At 41.4% G+C, this 20,295-nt stretch overlaps 1 protein-coding gene across 1 annotated transcript in view; it reads right to left on the bottom strand.

The window, feature by feature from the left end:
* Positions 1-202: 202 nt before the first annotated feature.
* oclnb (occludin b) overlaps positions 203-20,295 on the bottom strand; it is a 43,995-nt gene continuing 23,902 nt past the window's right edge. Inside the window, exons 11-19 of the mRNA XM_042331669.1 lie at positions 19,004-19,108; positions 18,204-18,259; positions 14,630-15,317; positions 12,507-12,665; positions 4,552-4,682; positions 3,273-3,482; positions 2,991-3,162; positions 1,783-1,824; positions 203-1,426 (exon numbers count right to left, since the gene is read on the bottom strand). Coding sequence (XP_042187603.1) covers positions 1,325-1,426; positions 1,783-1,824; positions 2,991-3,162; positions 3,273-3,482; positions 4,552-4,682; positions 12,507-12,665; positions 14,630-15,317; positions 18,204-18,259; positions 19,004-19,108 — 1,665 coding nt within the window. The 3' untranslated portion in view covers positions 203-1,324. The remainder of the gene's footprint in view (positions 1,427-1,782; positions 1,825-2,990; positions 3,163-3,272; positions 3,483-4,551; positions 4,683-12,506; positions 12,666-14,629; positions 15,318-18,203; positions 18,260-19,003; positions 19,109-20,295) is intronic.

Raw genomic sequence — 20,295 nt, 5'->3', positions numbered from 1 at the left:
GTACCTTAAAACGTTTACAAAACTATGTGAGAAAAAATTTTTTGGGACAATATCCCAAAGCACTTAATAGAACTGGCTAGAGGGGTGGGGGAAGAAAGTAGAAAATAAATAACAGCTAGTTTGGGTTCTGGTAGAGATTGCACCCCTAATAGATACTTATTTTCATGACAATTGTAATTAACCCACAAAAGAAAACAAGAACGGGAATAAACAAGAGCATTTAATTAATGGTTAAAAGATTAAAAAACAAAGTAATAAATGCATATCACCACACCAAAGTTATACATAGAAAAACAAAGAAATTTATAACTTCGGTCTATGTGGCATGTGTAAACACAGAAGGTAGTTATAAAAGTACACAATTTGAACGCTCATTGTATCCATGGTTTCACAGTGAGATCTGCAAATTTACTTGCAAGTATAAATCAACAGTGCTTGCACCAGCGCTAAAATGAACACTCCCACATTAAAAAAAATCCACAAACAAAAAAATATCTTTGATCAGAGAATTACAACAAGAAACTGCTTTAATAGCAAGATCTCTGCATGCAAAGGCTATTGCCGTGCAATTTCTCATTGTACACCTGGCACACTTCTTAAAAATGTGGCAGAAACCTAAAATCACTGCTGACTAGCATCATGCATTAAATTAAGATGACACATCTGAACCTATACAAAAGCTTGTTAAAGGAAACTGTGTAGCTCAATCATTCCATATACAAACATTCGCAAACATTTTAATGATAACTTAAAAACAAGTTAAATCTCTCTCGTTACCTTCCATCTTTCATCAACTCCGACATCAACAGATTCTTGATGCCTGAGTGGAATGTGAAAAATCCCACCAATTCTGCTCATAGCAGATGACTACAAGTTTGGCATGGAATTAACCCCAAATCATATAAGGGCAAAGCATTACATATTACTTTCAATATTGAAATTTACATGATGTACAGAGTTTATGGCAAATATATTTATGACATTCGTTACTATTTTACGTACCTTAAAATCAAAGGACTTAGTACACAAAGAACACATAATTTGTGGCTATTTACAAGCTTTGAACACATTACGCAAGGTAACAAAATCCAAGTTACTGCAAAAGTTGGTCAGTCTCTGATTATCTTTAAAAATGTCCCTCTTACCACACCTCATGAAAAGGCAAGAAACATGATTTGGTGAAAGTGTAGGAGAGTAATAATCACACAAGTTTGTATTTTGCCCATCGAAGTGTGTTGCATTGTATTGATGAAATAAACCCAAGAGGTCATTCTGCAGTGGGAATAAATGTTCGGTTTGAATTTCCTGTCGCTCATTTTTGTACTTAAGATCTCTGGCTATCGTAGTCGCTGACCATCTGCTTGATGTGAGACAGTTTAGACTTAAGTTGCTTGCTTTGCTGCTTCTTCGCTTTATGACCAGGAGACTTAAAATGGAAAAAAAAATGTTGAGTATAATATATTTTATATATATATATATATATACACACACACACTATCATTTTAAAAGTTGTTAGGCCAGTATTCCCCCAGCCAACAATGAATGTTGAAATCTGTGAGGCAGAAGTATCAAAGACACAGTCAGCCAACCAACTTTGGCTGAAGCCATTTGAATGGGTTTCCCCACACTAATATTTCCAGCAATATAGAGCATCCCACAGTCCCATTACATCCTGCATTTGTCATCCCCGCTATATGTGGAAAATTCTTAGGTCATATCAAAAGAACATGATCAACTGAAGCATTCAACAAATGATTAGCAGATTGAAATTCGACCACTTACCTGCTTTACTTCTTTTAATGCATTATATTCATCAGCAGCAGCCTGGAGGCACAGATAAACAAGAAACTGAAGGTAAACGATTTGTGCAGCACTGGATTAACTTTTTATACATTTTATTCCTTAGTCTTGAATCATCCTTTTACTGAACTCTATACCTTGAATTTTATTCTTACTAGAAGATCCACCTAGTCTAGCCCACTGAGTCCTGTAGCTCAGTGGTTAGAGCACTTGCCTCGCAAGCGAGAGACCTGGGTTTGATCCCAGACAGGGCGAAACCTTGAGCAAGTTTCCTTACGCCACACGCTCAATAATAATCTCTCAAGAAAAAAATAATAAATTGGTCACTCAATCCACAACTGTTTGTGGGACACTGCTGTGCACAATTGGCTGCCGCATTTCACCCACAAATATACAGTCAATTCACTTTACTGTGAAGCACTTTGAGACGTCTAGAAGACGTGAAAAACGCTATATCAAATGCAAGGATTATTATTATAAAATACCTACTCAATCTACTTTACAATATACCCAGTGAAGTGCTTTAAATGTCTCAATGACATGATTAGGTATATCAAATGCAAGGATCATTATTGTTATTAGTAATTTAATTTCTTAATGCCTAGTGAGATCATCAAATATGTACAATACTTCCCTTGCTCCTTCCTCTTGCGAAAACTGAACATTAACCAAAAAACATTTGAGATGTGGGCAAGTAAGCAATTTACTCTTCTGCCAATGAAAACATCTATACCAGTAAATTTGTTTTTTTCCCCCCCATCTCTCCTCTAAATGCTGATTGACTGCAGTAAAGTTCTATCAAAGCCTTCGTACTTTTCCCAAGTAACAGCACCAAAGTGCAGAGAAGCTGAAGGTAAAATGTTGCTGAACAGACTTCTAAACAAACTATTGGCAAATCAAAATCTCAGATGGCTAATCTCATTCTGCTAGTTGTATCATTCTTCAGTCCTGGTTATAATATACAGCACAAACCTACTCTCAAACACATTTGGAATTAATAAGGTCACACAACATGGGGAAAGAAGAACAAAGCTACTGTCACAGGAGTTGCTTCTCCAAGGTTAGAGACCGAGGCACTCAATCACAGCCTGGATCACTCTGCCACTGTGCAAGGAATTGCTATCAATTCTTTTAAAATGTCTTCCCACAGCTCAGTCACACACACACACACACACACACACAGGGTGTACCTGGTATTCCTCAGTCTCCTCGGGCAGCTTGTCCAATTGCTTATCTAGGTCCGAGAGTTGTTTATTCACTTGATCCAGTTCAGCCTGCAGGCGTTTGTACTCCTGCAGATCATTATCAAACTCCCTCTTATAGTCTTGTCTCTGCTGGTCTGATGTGATCGGTGGGTACTGACTGCAAAGGAGAAACCCGTTTACTACAACTTGTTTTGCGAAAAGACGTAAAATTATCACAAAGCCTGATTAGACCTGATAAAAAATAGCTCGAAAACAATTTCTCAGCACCTTTCAAAATCAACATCGTCAAGTTCATCACAGGACTCTGCACCAGTGGTGTAATCAGTTTCATAGTCCTCAGTCTCTGGTCTTTTTGCTCTTCCTGGCCTCCTCTTCCTTGGTGGTCTGCGCTGGGGGGCTGGTCTGCTTTCGTCAGACCCTGTGCTGTTCATGGCACGTGGTGGCTGCTTCATCAATGGCAATAAAGCTTCAGGAACTCTGTGAGAAAGATTAATACACAAACTTATTTCACAGTAAATTAACCCCATTATTTACCTTTTTAAACAACAAAATTACATTTATAGAGTGCCTTTCACGTTGGGAGGACATCCCAAAGCACTGAACAGTCAGACAATCTTTTAAAAATTACCGCTTTCCTTTGTACAGTAGAATCTGTGAGGTATGCACTTGAATCTCCCACCTCAGGTCTTTTCCAGCCTCGCTCTCCAGCTCACCCTCTCTGCCCAGCAAACTCTGGTATAGCAGCCACACCCCCCACTGCCAATCGACCAGCCTTCAGCTATTATGCCCTCACCCTCTGAACTTCCTCACTCTACCTTTCAGTCTGCCCTCTTAGATATCTTGCATAATCAGATACAAGTGCACTTGTTGCTGAGTAAAGATATTCAACTTGTAATTAAAACAGTCTCACCAGAGATTGCTGCTTTGTCCTCTACTCTGCCAATGATTCATTGGCCATGTTATCAACAGTTGGTAATCGTGAGCTAGCTTATGCTCTTTAGGTTCACAAAGGATATAAAAATTAAGCTCCATCATGTGGGTAAATGCAATGTTTGGATTACACAAAACTGCATCTCAAATGGTGGAAAACAAACAAATTTACACTTATGTAGTGTTTTTCACATTGGGAGCACATCCCAAGGCTCAGGCAGTGCAATTTGCCTAAGTGCTCCTGCTTTACTGGATCTCAGTTAGTGGAATTTGCAGAGGTCCTGATCGTTTTGAAATGGTTGTACAATAGAAAGCCATGTACCTGCACTCCAGCGCTTTGGGACCTCCTCCCAATGTGAAAGCTGCTACAGAAATGTAATTTTGGATTGTAATTATCCAATGTCTGACTGTACATATGGGCACCAATGTCAGGGATTTTTTTAAAATTGTATATCTATGCAAATAATAGTGGTTCAATTAACTGGTAGTACAAGGTGTAACGATCAGATCAAAATACCAAATTATCCACATTGTTGGACATCAGCAATGCGGCTGGTCCCAGATATTGAGCTCTTGAGCGCTACTGTATTCAATGTTGGAGTAAACTTATACTTACGGAGTTGATCGGACATCATCTGGCGGCATTCTGTAGTCATTACTAGGTTGATAATTCAGGGAACCATTGAATTTATTTGGATAGTCATCATTTGTGGCTAGTTCCTCAGGAATACCAGATACATTGTTCACCTTGAAGGAGGAAGAGGAACAAGGTAACAGCTCATTAGATATTCACCACGTTGAGCACATATTGTCCTTTCACTTTCTCACATGATGGTTAACAGCCACAGCGCTGCTCGTTCATGTAACCAATTGATTTAAGAAGATAAAGCACACCATTCTCCTCATATTTCCCCTGCCAATTTACAAGTAAAAAAAGCTCTTGTTCCAAGTGCATTGATTTTTTTTAAAAAAAGGTTTCTCCTCATTACCTCTTCCAAATTAACTTAATTTTTAAAAAATTACAGCGCAAGAGAAATCCCAAACAAATTTAAATCTTTGAAACTAAAATTGAAAACAATGGTTCCAAGATTGCTCAATCTCAGTTCAAAAAGTTTCATTTAGTAAAGTTGCTTCCTGCTGTGCATTTAGTTGTAAACACCAGTAAGTCAGAGGTTAAATTCCCAGTCACTGCTGAGTTAGCTGATATACCTTTACGACACTCAATGTCTAGGACGATACATGATTCATGCAGGTAATCTACAGCAGTGGAATGGTACACCAACATGAATAATTGGAAGGAAAAATACAGAACCTTTAAAAAGGAGTTCACTTGGCCTCAGTGTTTATTGGAGAATGTTGAACCCACACCATTGCCAATGCACCCAGGGAATGTTCAGATTAAAACAAACTCTTCCAAATTTCACTCCCTGCTGAACGGAGATTAGAAATTGAGGAGACAGTAAAATCTATCGCCTCAATACAAAGCTCCGAATGTTGATGCTCATAATCAACGATGAACGAATCATTTAAAAACAGACAGCTTCTATCCCATCTCCCATGCCCCCAGTGCAAACTTGTATCCTTTGACCCTAATGTGGCACCTTGAACCATTGAAAATGTTACTACCCCTAGACTAAGGAGATTGGTGCCATGGCTGGAGCACATCTTCAGACAGCACTTCTTCCAACATCCAACTTTAAGATACACAAAATTCACAAACCTAGTGTATTACATGAGTGAACAGTGCACAGATTCCTCTTCACATTAGGCTCTGCCAATTAAGTGCTCCGAGATGCTAACCCAGGTGAAGGGCACTATATAAATGCAAGTTGTTGTTATTCAATTTTAGAAAGTTGAGCGTGGTATTTTTGACATATGCAGAAGTCATACACTTCAGCTATCTTGAAGACAGTGATTTATGTTCACTTTAGTTGCATCGAGAGGAGTGGTTAAGCCCTTAAAGAAGGGTTCTTTGAATTTGCCAGAGGCAGCAGGGTAAGTCATGGAGGCTTCTCACTCTACCTGCAGTGCTGCTGGTTAGAGTTTTTTTTAAGGCTGAGAAACTAGCAGTACGATTTACAAACTATACTTCCTTCCATTGAAATGCACACAGTAGAATCTCTTCCTCTGTTCCTGCCAGAATTCCTACAACAAAGAATTCATGTGAGCACACAAACTGTTGCTGTAAACTGGGGGTGAGCAAGAAAGAATTCACCAATTGCCAGCTTTATAATAAATCTTGCACTTGATAGAGCCTTATCACATTGAAACATCTTAAAGCACTTCATAGCAATTACTATAAAGGATAGTGACTATTTGTAAATACACAGCATCCAATTTACACACAACCATGTCCCATAAACAACCAGGAGGAGAATGATTAATTTAACAGGGAAATTGTTGGCCAGGACACAAGAAGAGTTCAATTCCAGGCAGGGCAAAACCTTGGGCAAGTTTCCTTACTCCACACGCCTAATAATAATCCCTTCAAAACTAAAAACAATAATAAATTGGTTATTTTCAATCTACGATTGTTTGTGGGACATTGCTGTGCGCAATTGGCTGCCGCGTTCGCACACAAATATACAGTCAATTCACTTTACAGTATATTCTGTGAAGCGCTTTGGGACGTCCAGAAGACGTGAAAAGCACTATATCAAATGCAAGGATTATTATTATTAAGAATTTCCCTTTTCTTTTTGAATAGTGTCATGGGCTCTTGTAACATCCATTTGAATTTTTTTGTGTCAGCCAGGTGTCCGACATATGCAGAAACCCATCACTATGCTTAAAAGTATCCAAACCAAATACGGTTCCATGCTTCCCACCTACACATGGAAATTCCCATTTATTGGAATGGAATACACATTCCCTCGCTGTATGGACGCATCCTGCTTTACCTCAGTGTATTAGGCTCAGGCTGAAACAAGACAAAACTTGGGGACACCAGAGTATGCATCAGGGCACTGACGGAGTCCAGCTAGCTAAAACTACATAGCTTGTCATTGAGAACACTATCTGGTAAGCTTTCCCGCTAGGATCACCCTACGTGATAAGGCTTTGGCTTGCAGGGTTAACAGAGCTGAGTGGGAAGAATCCCTGGCCCCAGTGACTAATCTGCGCTTCGAAGTCCTACTGATGAGCCAGGTTGGCTGTGCTGTGGAGTACTGCAGACCTACCTGGCCTAGGAAGCGGACTATCGAGACTGCCAAAGAGGGCTGGCCCGATTCTGACATTCCATTGCCAAGCAGGTCACCTAAGAACCAGTATAGACTGGACCTCAGTTCAACATCTCACCTGAAGAATGACACCTCCCAACCTTGCCCTGGACGGTCAGCCTAGGCCACGAGCATCAAATACAGTCTCGAACTCTGCAACCTGTGTTCTTTCCCATTCCAGGCTCCACAAGCCCATCATCCCCATCCTTGCCTGGCTCCATTGGCCTCCCCATCTGGTAGATCATGATCCTCATACTCACTTTCAAATTCCTCATGATTCTGCCCCCGCTTTAACTATGCAATCTCCTCAAACCACAACAAACCAGCTGCTCCTTTCGCTCAGCAGGCACCAGCCTACATCATGTCGCCTTGTCCTACCCGTCTTGCCATTGGTGCTCAGGCTTTCAGCCTATGTGCTCCCACTCCCACCATCATGAAGTCCCTCTGACTTGCCCCCTCCCTCAGCTGTTTCTAGATCAGCCTCAAGACCTTCTACATTGACCACACCTTTGGTCATCTTGCCCCTCCCTTTGGCTATCACTTTCAGCTCATGTGCCAAATAAGGACTGTCCAGCACCTTGGGACGTCCTCCTGGTGTGAAATGCACTATATAAATGTAAATTTGTATTGCACAGTTGGCCCTAATACCACAAGGGTGGCAGAGTTATTGATTTGCACCATTTACAGTGAGGAACAAAATTCCCAACACTTTGAGCAACAAAAAAATTGCTTAGCTATGCTAGTTTCAAAGGTCATAAATCACTATTTTCTGGCCTTTGACAAGCGGGAGGAAAAGCCACAAAAATAAGAACTGCACTGCTTAGCAGCAACTGTTCCAACTGCAGCCAAAACCAAAATAAACAGTTGCTTTGCAGCAGTGAGATGCATTATCTTGCTACTTCTCCATTCCACACCCATTTCTAGGCAACTTGACACCTACCAGTCAATAGAGCAACATTACCTCATCTACATTTATAAACAAAAGCATTTATTGATTGATAAGGATTTCCTAACTAGTACTTAAATGCTTTATTGAGCAACTACAAACAGAGATTGAGCAGTTAAGATTAAGGTTTTCAATGTAGTTGGATCACAAGCAGTTTGAGCACATTTATGCTTCCCAACAGCCAACAAACCAGTTTTTCTGGTTTCCCTCTGAGGTGACTTTGAAATGTAAATACTTGCCATTTCAGGCCCTTTTTGCACTTGCACAATAGAAATCAGTTTAGAATGGATTCTCTGGACAAGAATTCCTGATCCCTATGGGTCAGAGCAAATTAGTCATTGAAAGTGGAGTTATTTTACATGTGATGCAGCATTTCACTCACTGGACTATAATGGCAATGCCTTTAAACTTTCCCCATTCCCTATTTAATGCGATGGGGCATGAGACACGCAGCCAATGCTATCCATTTACAAGTATTTTCTTGCAGGGGACGATGGACAAGTAGAAAAAAAACACCCTAACTGTGCCTTTGCCATTGCTCTCCTTTCCTGCCCCCTACGTGCCTAGAAGCAAGGGTGAAGGCGAAGAGATACCGTTGGGAGTCATCTGCATACAGATGGAGGGTAACCTCCATCACAAAAAAAACCGAGAGTAGCTAGGACAACAGTAGAATCGCTAATACTGGCATTAAAAATCCCAAGATAAAAGAAAAGGTTGGGGTGCAGTGGGAAGGAGGGAGAAGAATCATCAGAAAGGAGTCAATGCCTGAAGGTGATATTTGCAGAGTGGAAACATGTAGAGGTGGGGGGGGGGGGGGGGGGTCGGTGGAGTGGCTATTTGAGAAAACAAAGTGGAGAGGTTGGAATAGACAGAACAGTGAAGGTGGAACTAAGAGGGAAGTTGGTGAAGAAAATAGTGTGATTGAAAGTATCAAAGGCCACAGACAGATGCAACAACTTGCACTTAGACAGCACTCTCCATGCAGGGTAGCATCTCAAAGTGCTTAACAGGGGCAGAGCCTGACTCCGAGCCAGAGGGGGTGACCGTAAGCACGATTGAAAAGGAAGATTTTAAGGCATGACTTGAGAAAGGGGAGAGAGGGGGCAAGGTGGAGGGATTGAGGGAGAGTTTCAGGGCATAGTGGCTGAAAGCACAACCTTAAATAGTGGGGCAGAGGGTGCCAGGGATGAGCAGGAGGCCAGTGCCAGTTGAGTGGAGGAGCTGGGTGGTGGATTGGGGAATAAGGAGGGTGGAGAGGTAGAGAGGTGCCAGGGAAGTGAAGGTATTTGAACACGAGTGTGAGGATCTTGAAGTCGATCCGTTCAGTGATGGGGAGCCAGTGGAGTCTGACCACAACTGGTGAGATGTGGGTACGGAGTTTGGTCTGGGTCAGTATGCGGGTGGCAAGAGTTCTGAATGAGCTGGATCTTGTGAATGGTGAAGCTGGGGAGACCGGGGAGGAGTGTTGGGAGTAATCCAAGCGGGAGGTGACAAACGCATGCACGAGCGTTTCGGCTGCATTTGGGGTAAGGTACAGTTGGAGGCGGGCAATGTGGTGGAGGTGGAAGAAGATGGTCCTGGTCAGGGACCAGATGTGGGGGAGGAGGGACAGCTGGGGGTTGAACTGGACCTAGATTTGGTGGTTTGGTGAGTCTGAGGGAGAGCCCAGCTATGTTCCCTCTAATCTTTAAAGGCTGTGTGCACCGCCGTAAAAACAGTGCACGGCGCTCAACAGACTGTTGTGTGGCCAAACACAAGCGCAGCTTAGTGGGAACAGTGGAGCCCAGGGAGGTTGAGGAGTTCAGATCCGCAGGAGTGAAGGCATTGACGTCTAGTCCATATTCAGCTGCAGGAAGTTTGCACTAATCCAAGCCCTGATGTCTGCCAGACAAGATGATAGAACATTGGCAGACCTGGAGTCGATGCTGGAGGAGGCAAAGTAGATTTGTGTGTCACCTGCATACATGTGGAAGTTTACCCTGAGAAATCTTCGAATGAACAAATGGTTAGATAGCAATTCCAGTTAAATTCCACATCTCACTTGGTTTAAAAAGGAGTTCTGAACTCACAGAGGCAGGGGAAACAGTGAACTTTACTGCACTGGTAACCTAATACCATGCAGCACATGAACAACGTCAGAACAGAGGTAATCAGTTTGGTTCAGCCTTAGCCAGGCTAAAATGGAGTTATCAATATATAAACAAGACTGTGCACTACTTTAAAATCCACATCTAGAGAGCGAAAAAAAAGACACTTATTTAACACAATTAAAAACGACACTAATTAGCCTCTGGCTTCCCACTCGAAGTACGTTCAACGCAGGTGTAAAGTAAAACCGTGAATACAAACATTGGTGTCAAATTACAAGTCATCGCTCGAAACTCAGTCACCGACACACCCAGAAACCTACTCCCTGAAACCTCCATCGTATCAAACAAACATCGCACAAAAGAGCTCGCCAAGTCAGCAGGAATTCACATTTTACATCAATATACTGAACCAATGTATTTTGCTGTAATATGACTTCAGACATAAGTCTGCAGAAATGTATACAGCTAATAAATCAGCATTCAAAGTCTATTTCTCACATAACTAGGTATCAAATAATCTGAATAGAACATTTTAAGAAATCCAAACTGGTCAGACCACCCCCCCACCCCAAGTTTCTCCCTGTTCTTCCTTCTAAATTCAGTGATCCAAGTTTCCCCACACTGGCTCTGGTCCTCCCTCATTTCAAGCTTGGGCTGCAAACCAACTGTGAAGACCATAATAACAGAGTCCGACTGTGACCAGGTCTAGCAAGAGGACTGGGCAGTTAGCGCGATCAGGAAATCTGGACAATGTTTCCTCTCGCTTGTCCTGGAAGGCTGACCTCCCATCATGACCCGAGCCAAGATTGAACTGGAATTTCTGTATGGAGAGCTCCCCTCGGCTGACCCCTCAGTAAAATCACCCTCCAGTACAGCATACAAACACGCCCACAGGTTTGATTCCCTTTTTGTGCTGTGAAAAAGCAAAAAGCTTCCTTTTTTCACAAAAAAGCCGAGAGCAGCTAGGACAACAGTAGAATCGCTAATACTGGCATCAGAAATCCCAAGATACAAGAAAAGGTTGAGGTGCAGTGGGAAGGAGGGAGAAGAATCATCAGAAAGAAGTCGATGCTTCTTCAGATGATGTCCACACGCATGAACTTTACAGCAGGGAATCCTGGATGTGAATATCAGGCAATAACACCCAAGAGGGATCTCCTTCAAACTGAACTGGAATGTCATAATCGCGCCGACCCTCTGTGGTGGTCTCGGTAATCCAGTTCCTGAGCCAGGCAGTGTCAGCTTAGACTATGTGATTGCAATTCCCGATGTGGGGTTCAAACCCACAATCTTCTACTCAGAGGTGTGAGTGCTACCTTTGGCTAACATATTTACTATAGAAGTCGTACCACTCTAGTGATCAGAAGCAGAACCCTTGACCCTGAAGATTTATTTTCCACCTCTCTTGCCCAGAAACACTGAAACATTTTTCTTCCCCCACCCCCTTCATACAACACACACATAAGTCCCAAAGATTTGATCCCAGAAAACCTTCAATCAGTACATTTGCCCCATTGAGCCAGCATGCAGTTTTCTTACATTCTTTTAAAAAAGAGAAATATCTCAAAACGCTTAGGTAATTCAATGCAACAAGTATGGCTCAAATCTGATAATACAATATATACATAAAGTACTCATGTAAATGGGTTCAGTTTTACAGTTTCAGATAAAGACTTTAAACTGAGCTCCTGTCTGCCTGTTCAAGCGGATGTTAAAGAATCTGCAACACTATTCAAATAAAAGGAAATTTCTCCCAGTGTCCTGCCTCCCCCACCCCACCACCACATACACTTTCACAAAAATGTCCTTTTACTAAAACCTTCAGACACCTCCCCCCTCCCCTAGCACCCACTCTACCTCCATAAAGCACACAAGAGACATTTTCCCTCATGAAAAGGCACTTCACAAGTCAAGTTGTTGTATTTCAGAGACAAAATGGTAACCAGAGACATTTTCAAACAACTTAAAAAGTAGCACAATAGATCCCAGAGCTAAAGACATTGAAGATTGAAAATCACAGCCTCACACTTGTTATCAAATATATCTCTTACATTCCCAGAGTTTGAAATTCCAGAGCACAAAATTACTGCCCACTGGGAAGTCAAGTGGGTCAGTCAACTCAGCAGAACAAATGAAAGCAACATAGCTGTAACAAGGCAAAACATGTTTTTTCAAAAATTGGGAAAATGCATATCGCATGGATCATTCTAAATATTTTATTACATCAGAAAAACATTTTAAACAAGTTTAACACAGATCACACGATAATTTGAAACATTTCTAGTACTTTCAAGGAGAAATAAACTGTTTTACTCACCCATTCCGCCACATTAGGATCAGACTCGGCCATGGGAATCCTATCCCACAAGACGTTTTCTTTGCCATATTTCAAGATTTTACTTCGTGTTTTATGGGAAAAGAAAATAATCAAGCCCAGGGCTATTATAATCATGAATCCCATCACTATTGCAAGGGCCTTGAAGGTAGAAAAGAATAGGTTTAGACACTGATTTATCAATATTGTACTGCTAAAATCCAGCACATAGATATATAGATATTAGAAATCAGTCTGGACTTTTTAAAAACATTGAATTTAGCTCATAGAGGACATACAATTCTGGCATTTAAAAATCTGGTGAGTTGAAGAAATTTCAGAAATTATTTATGTAATAACAAAATTATTTTGTTGACGACATAATGCTTGTACATAATTTCAAGGGGAACTTATTAATCACACAAGACAACAACAACTTACATTTGTATAGCACCTTTCACGTCAGGAGGACGTTCCAAGGTGCTGGACAATCAGGGATTCGGACCCAAGCAGGGGGTTGGGGTCAGGTGTGGCAGAGGCCAGGTGACAGGGGTGGGGAGGGTGACCGAAGGTATAGTCGAAGGAGGGTCTTGAGAAAATGTCACACAGGGGACATCTGCACAAGCATTGATGGTCTTAGTCAATCCGTTTTTATTTTTGCATTTCCCGATCTTGGGGGGAAAAACATTCTGTATAGAATTTACTGTACGGAATTTAGTGTACGGATGTTGTGACATTGGTCAATCACAGACAGAAACTGACCATGTCCACATGCAATACATTCTGAAGAAGTATTCTGAAGAAGAAGTTGCCCATCTCCAGTAGTTATAACATAAAATGCCAGATCTGTGACAAGCTGCATCTCAGCTAAAGACTCACTCCTACATATGACCACTGTATGAGTTGGGGAGAAACAAACTGCAAAGCCAAGATTTCCAGTCTTGAGCTCTATCCAGTGCCCACCCCACCCAGTGGAAAGCATTTCCTTCTCATGTTCTTATGGATAGCAGAGATAATTAGAGGATTGGGCTCAGCTGCAATCACTGTCAAGGCACACATCTGAGCATTCTAGGTGTCTTGGGAGACATGCAACCTATTGCAGTAAAATGTCAGCTCTTTCACAAAATGGGGGTGGGGGGTGGTCTAAAATATGGGGAAAGACATCAGTTAAGTGTATGGATACCTCGTTTTACAACATTTATTTTTTTGGTAATTCAGATGAATACATTTCCCCTTTAATAAGTGATACGTTACCACTTGTACAGATCTGTTGGGCAAAAACCTATTACTAGCATTCAGCTTTGACAGTAGCACATTTCCCAGGGGAATAGTGAAGTAGCTGGTTTTGATAAAGTTCCTAAATTTTAATATTCTCAGTGATGATTTTGAAAACAACAAGTTTGTTTCCAACAAACAGTTAGGATATATACAGTCTAATACCCAAATAATATCTTTGAAGCCACTGTTTACTTAACCTTTTCGCCTTACTCTGAATTTTCTGAAGTCCAATTACTTTCAATAGATCCTCTGTTCTTAAATCTGATATTTCCTTTCCATCCCTATCAGACTATCAGACATTATGACAGTTCAATTTAACTGTAATTGCAGGACCAACTATTGGTTAGGAGTGGTTTTCATTGAAAACTACTTCATATACTTTATTCCAAAGTAATCTCATAAATACAGCCATAGTATAACACTCTACTTCCTGTTCCACATTATTAGGTAATAAATACAAGTCATTCAGACTCAATCCCTACATCCTTTCACTGTTATGATGGCTCTCTCTTACTGGTGAGTGGTTCCACAGTCAAGCCCAATCAGTTACCACCCAACAGCCACTTAAATGCAACTTCCAGCAAGGTACCAGAAGATAGTGGGATGCTCCCCCGACGTGAAAGGCGCAAAATAAATGTAATTTTGTTGCAGTGATCAAAAAGAGGAAGTCTGGTTGCATTTCCCCTCCAAACCCAGCGGAACCAAAACCAGTTAACAACACCCAGCTGCCAAGATCTGATACCTCAGCACAGGTTTGAAACTGTAATCCTCTGGTCCGTATGGACCGGTGCTGCACAAATGGGTGTTCGCATGAGAGAGAGAGAAAATGAGATCATTAATATACTTGCCTCTTGTGGTTCTACCACACAGTAATGGTAGAGATACTGATTTGTGAAGACTCCACTAGTAGATGGGATATAGAACTGGTTGCAGAGATTCAATAGCTGATTGTAGAACACAGATCCTGCAGCCTGAGCTGTAGGGTTGACCCCCATAATGTAGACTATTGTAGCCACAAACTTCAGGAAAGCAATGACTGTGCACACAAGGATGAGAATTAAATAAAACTTCCTTGTTCTTGAAAAATTAGCCCTGGAAACAAGTATGATAAACACAGCCAGTAGTCCTATAAAGCAGACTGCAGCCAATGCAATCATGAAGCCTTTAGCAGCTCGTGGATCAGTGTAGCCACCTCCATATCCATAAGCACCAACTCCAGCGCCATATCCATAGCCTGTGCCAGAACCAAATCCAACATGACCTCCCCCATAAGATCCATATCCCCCATACCCCATCCCATTTCCTACTCCCATCCCTCCTCCGTAATAGTCCATATCCCAGGGCAAAGTGGAGGCCACACAAGCAAAAATGCCCACACTCATCACAACGATGATAACTGCTAAGATTTTGATGATTCCTGGAGGGGAGGTCCATTTGTAATAGTGCTGCGTGTCATCTGGATAATAGGAGCCAGCAGGTTGGGATCCAATCTCTCCATCATACATATCCTTGCTTGGTGCATAGACTGAAGCTTGGCTATAATGGTGGAGTGGGAAACAATAAAAATGAACAAGTATTCATAATTCAGAAGGTAAAACATGCAATAATCCAAATACTCCTTCCAATGATTAATTCTCCTTTGATATTTTGCATTTAACCTAAATGGACCATTGTCTACCCCAGCTTTGAAGCAGGTCATCCCAAGTCATTACAGTTGATAAAGGATACATAAAAGACTTGCAATTACAATTAATAATAATATTCCTTGCATTTGATATACCGCCTTATGTTGTGGAGACATCTCAAAGCGCTTCACATATATTGTAGTGGAGTGACTGTATTTTGTGGGCGAAATGCAAATTAAAAGATTACAGATAGTCATCACTAGATAGTACTCAGGAGAAGAAACCAAGCCAATGGTTGACCTCTCTAACCCCAAAGGCACTAAAACCAACTGCAACACATCAACTACTCCCACCCTCCCTGCCCTCCAACCCTCCTAATCCAAACCCCCCAATTCAGGTGCAAATCCTTGACTGTCCAGCACCTTGGGACATCCTCCTGACATGAAAGACATTATCCAAATGTAATTTGTTGTTGCATCCTGAGATCAAATAACTCAGCACAAATCAAAAGTCATAACCTGGAATCTTTTCACCTATATGGCTTACTAAGCAAGATTAAACCTATTTCGGGGAATTTTTGGAGCATTCTTATGTGAGCCTGGGGGAAGTGGGGAATGCGCACTGAACATACTGTATATTATTTACAAATATTATGAGGGAAATTGAGAAAATATTACTTCATGGGACTTCTGAATTAGTTGGTTAAAATACCTTTGTAGAAACAGTTGGAAGGGGCTATCAACATATTAGGTTTTGAGTCCCCCCTGAACAAGGTGCAGGAAGCAAAATGTATTCCATTAGACAATGATTGTTATGGTGTTAATTTCTGGCCTGGCAGGGGTGAAACTCCTCTTTCTACTAAATGTGACAATATACTAAACGGATCAATCGCACGATGATCCAGCTTTCCAGCAGCAGTTTCTCATTCTAGGTGTGGATCCACAAGCAATATTAACCTGGCAGTGAAACCAAACACTGCGAGTCAAGGTGTGGACCCCAGAGGATAATACACAATGGCATGCAGCCAGCCATCTTGACTGTGCACTGTGTGATATACAGTACCTTGAGTGGTTGAGTTGAGAGCAGCAAAAGCTTGAAACAAAGTTCATTAAGTGAGATATCAAATCTTGTCAGTTAGTCAATATTGCCAGTTATCTGCGTGCTATTAATCCACTCTATGTGATTTTGTTGTAAAGGCAGTTATTTTGACCGTACAGGTGAAAAAAGTGTAAAACATAAAAAATCTAGTTACATGTAACTACCTGCTCATATGATCAACACCCCAGGGCACTGCTACACCTAAACCTGTTAACATCCAGTTTGAAAACACATGAACCACTTGATTGAGTGGGGAGGGGGGAAAAGCATCAGAAACTCCAGCTGGATATTCTGGGTTACAACACACTCTGATGGCAAAAGAGGACTAAAAAGGGGGAGAAAGAGGGTTAAAAAAGGAAAAAGGGGCTAAAAAAGGAAAAAAGAGGGTTAAGGAAGGAAAAAAGAGGGTTAAGGAAGGAAAAAGAGGGTTAAGGAAGGAAAAAGAGGGTTAAGGAAGGAAAAAGAGGGTTAAGGAAGGAAAAAGAGGGTTAAGGAAGGAAAAAGAGGGTTAAGGAAGGAAAAAAGAGGGTTAAGGAAGGAAAAAAGAGGGTTAAGGAAGGAAAAAGAGGGTTAAGGAAGGAAAAAGAGGGTTAAAAAAAGGAGAAAAGAGGGTTAAAGAAGGAAAAAAGAGGGTTAAGGAAGGAAAAAAGAGGGTTAAGGAAGGAAAAAAGAGGGTTAAGGAAGGAAAAAAGAGGGTTAAGGAAGGAAAAAAGAGGGTTAAGGAAGGAAAAAAGAGGGTTAAGGAAGGAAAAAAGAGGGTTAAGGAAGGAAAAAAGAGGGTTAAGGAAGGAAAAAGAGGGTTAAGGAAGGAAAAAGAAAAAAAAAAGAGGGTTAAGAAGGAAAAAAGAGGGTTAAGGAAGGAAAAAAGAGGGTTAAGGAAGGAAAAAAGAGGGTTAAGGAAGGAAAAAAGAGGGTTAAGGAAGGAAAAAAGAGGGTTAAGGAAGGAAAAAAGAGGGTTAAGGAAGGAAAAAAGAGGGTTAAGGAAGGAAAAAAGAAGGAAGAAAAAGAGGGTTAAGGAAGGAAAAAAGAGGGTTAAGGAAGGAAAAAAGAGGGTTAAGGAAGGAAAAAAGAGGGTTAAGGAAGGAAAAAAGAGGGTTAAGGAAGGAAAAAGAGGGTTAAGGAAGGAAAAAGAGGGTTAAGGAAGGAAAAAGAGGGTTAAGGAAGGAAAAAGAGGGTTAAGGAAGGAAAAAGAGGGTTAAGGAAGGAAAAAGAGGGTTAAGGAAGGAAAAAGAGGGTTAAGGAAGGAAAAGAGGGTTAAGGAAGGAAAAAGAGGGTTAAGGAAGGAAAAAGAGGGTTAAGGAAGGAAAAAAAAAAGAGGGTTAAGGAAGGAAAAAGAGGGTTAAGGAAGGAAAAAGAGGGTTAAAAGGAAAAAAGGAAAGGAAAAAGAGGGTTAAGGAAGGAAAAAGAGGGTTAAGGAAGGAAAAAGAGGGTTAAGGAAGGAAAAAGAGGGTTAAGGAAGGAAAAAGAGGGTTAAGGAAGGAAAAGAGGGTTAAAAAAGGAAAAAAGAGGGTTAAGGAAGGAAAAAGAGGGTTAAGGAAGGAAAAGAGGGTTAAAAAAGGAAAAAAGAGGGTTAAGGAAGGAAAAGAGGGTTAAAAAAGGAAAAAAGAGGGTTAAGGAAGGAAAAAAGAGGGTTAAAGAAGGAAAAAAGAGGGTTAAAAGGGGGAAAGGAGGTCAGAAAAGGATGTAAACTGATACTCACTGGTACTCGCTGCCCGAGTGGTAGGGCGGGGGACTGCCCAATGTCCTCCCCGACATCTTTTAAGTCGGAAAATAAACTTTTTTGGGGCCAAAAACAAGTCGAATCCTTTTTTTCTGCTGTGTGTGTGGGGGGCGATGTCACCGCTCCACAGACAGCAGCAAAACGTTCAGCGGAGTCCGAGGAAAACAGATGCACCAACTCCTCCTCTCCTCCCAAAACCTGCAGTACAGGGCACAGAGAGAGAGAGAGAGAGCTTTGTTGGGATTTTAAATAGCCCTCATAATCCTTCCATTTACTCAGTGCACGAGTGCCACACAGGTGTCCGCTGATTATTTGGCTTCTCTCGGTGCGCGGACTGTGCACCACTCAGGTCCACGGTGCAAGAATGTAAAAACATTACCTTTCGCTGTGGCGCACCTGCAGCCGCCACTGAAAGCTGAGCTGCTGCTCCCCCACAGACCCGCTCTCCAACGCGACCTGGTGCAGCTCAACCCCCCCCCCCCCCCCAGCGGTGCCGTGCAGCCCCTCCCTCCCTGTCCGCACCTCTCTGCTCTGCCACACAGGTATCCGCTCTCTCCTCTCCACCCCACACCAGCACTGTATCGCTGCTGAAGCTGCCAATCACCCCACAGCCCCCACTTATTTATTCATTCAACAAATGGTTCACATTTTGACCTGAACCGCTTATCATTTGAGTTTTTCAAGCCAAATAGCCAGTGTTGAAGTATTTCTGATATAACCACTATTTTATGTATGTATATATATATATATGTATATATATATACAATACATATATGTACATGATATAAGTTGCTCCTCTCCTTGTCGCCCCGTGACTTACTTAGTGCGACTCTGCCACTTGTTCCTTTGAGGTGAATCACTTGTGCTGAAGGTGTCTCCTCATCCTGGGTAACACAACCACACGCAACTAACAACACAATGATTCACTGTGGCTTGGAAAAACTCCACAAAACACCACCATCAGGAGGACAGTATAGTCTGGGATTGTGAAGTGCACAGTGCTGCTATGTTTGTTAAAAATGTTTGAAGGACAAAAACATATCTGATTGGTAGGAGTGTCTCAGCATAATCATTTGATCAGCCTCAAGAGATCATGACACATGAGACTCATGAGTGGAGGATTACCCAATGGATAATAACAATAATAATAATCCTTGCGTTTGATATACACAGAACACACTGTAAAGTGAATTGACTGTATATTTGTGGGCGAACGTGGCAGCCAATTGCACACAGCGATGTCCCACAAACAGTCGTGGATTCAAAATGACCAATTTATTATTGTTTTTGGTTTTGGAGGGATTATTATTAGGTGTGTGGAGTAAGGAAACTTGCCCAAGGTTTCGCCCTGTGCCTGGAATTGAACTCAGGTCTCTCACTTGCAAAGCGAGTGCTCTAACCACTGAGCTACAGGACTCGACCAAAACACCCAAACAGGAAAGGTGGATGGACTGAAACCAGTTTGAGATAAATCATTCTCTTTTTACCATAGTTTCTCTCACACCCTGGGAAAAGGGGGGAGGAAACTTAAAACGTGAGTTTCAGATCTACTGGAAGCCCCTGCAGCACATTTTTGGTCTCTATATTGCCAACATGTTTTTTTTTAAAAAATCAGATTTTTAAGATCCATTCTACCTTAAGGTAAATTCTAATAAAATCCATATCCATAAATCTCTCAACTCATTGAAGTCTTTTTACTGCTGTAAATTTTAATCTATTTCCAAATGAATTATTGATTTTGATTTCATTTGTTCCCTACAGACTACATCTCCTCCCCCAACCAAACAAAATCTCCTGTGTTTCTGGGAATAAACAGGTTGTCAGAAAACCAGAGATCGTATCTTTCCAACTGGCTTAGTTGCTGCTAAACTGGTTGGACCACTCTCAAAACACCAAACAAAAGAGCTTGAATCTTTGTGGGTGTGTCTCAAACACTTACCTGCTCTATATGTTGCCATCTCCAACCTGAGTGTTAAAGCAGCTTCTTGTTTTTCCTTAATAAGCAGTCTATCTAAAGCTATATTTTATATACTGTTTCACCTAACATTTAAAATATTCTTTTTACTTGAAC

Source organism: Callorhinchus milii, unplaced genomic scaffold (genome assembly GCF_018977255.1).
Source record: "Callorhinchus milii isolate IMCB2004 unplaced genomic scaffold, IMCB_Cmil_1.0 Scaffold1, whole genome shotgun sequence".
NCBI classification, from domain to species: domain Eukaryota; kingdom Metazoa; phylum Chordata; class Chondrichthyes; order Chimaeriformes; family Callorhinchidae; genus Callorhinchus; species Callorhinchus milii.
This window is presented reverse-complemented; position numbering and strand designations above follow the sequence as displayed.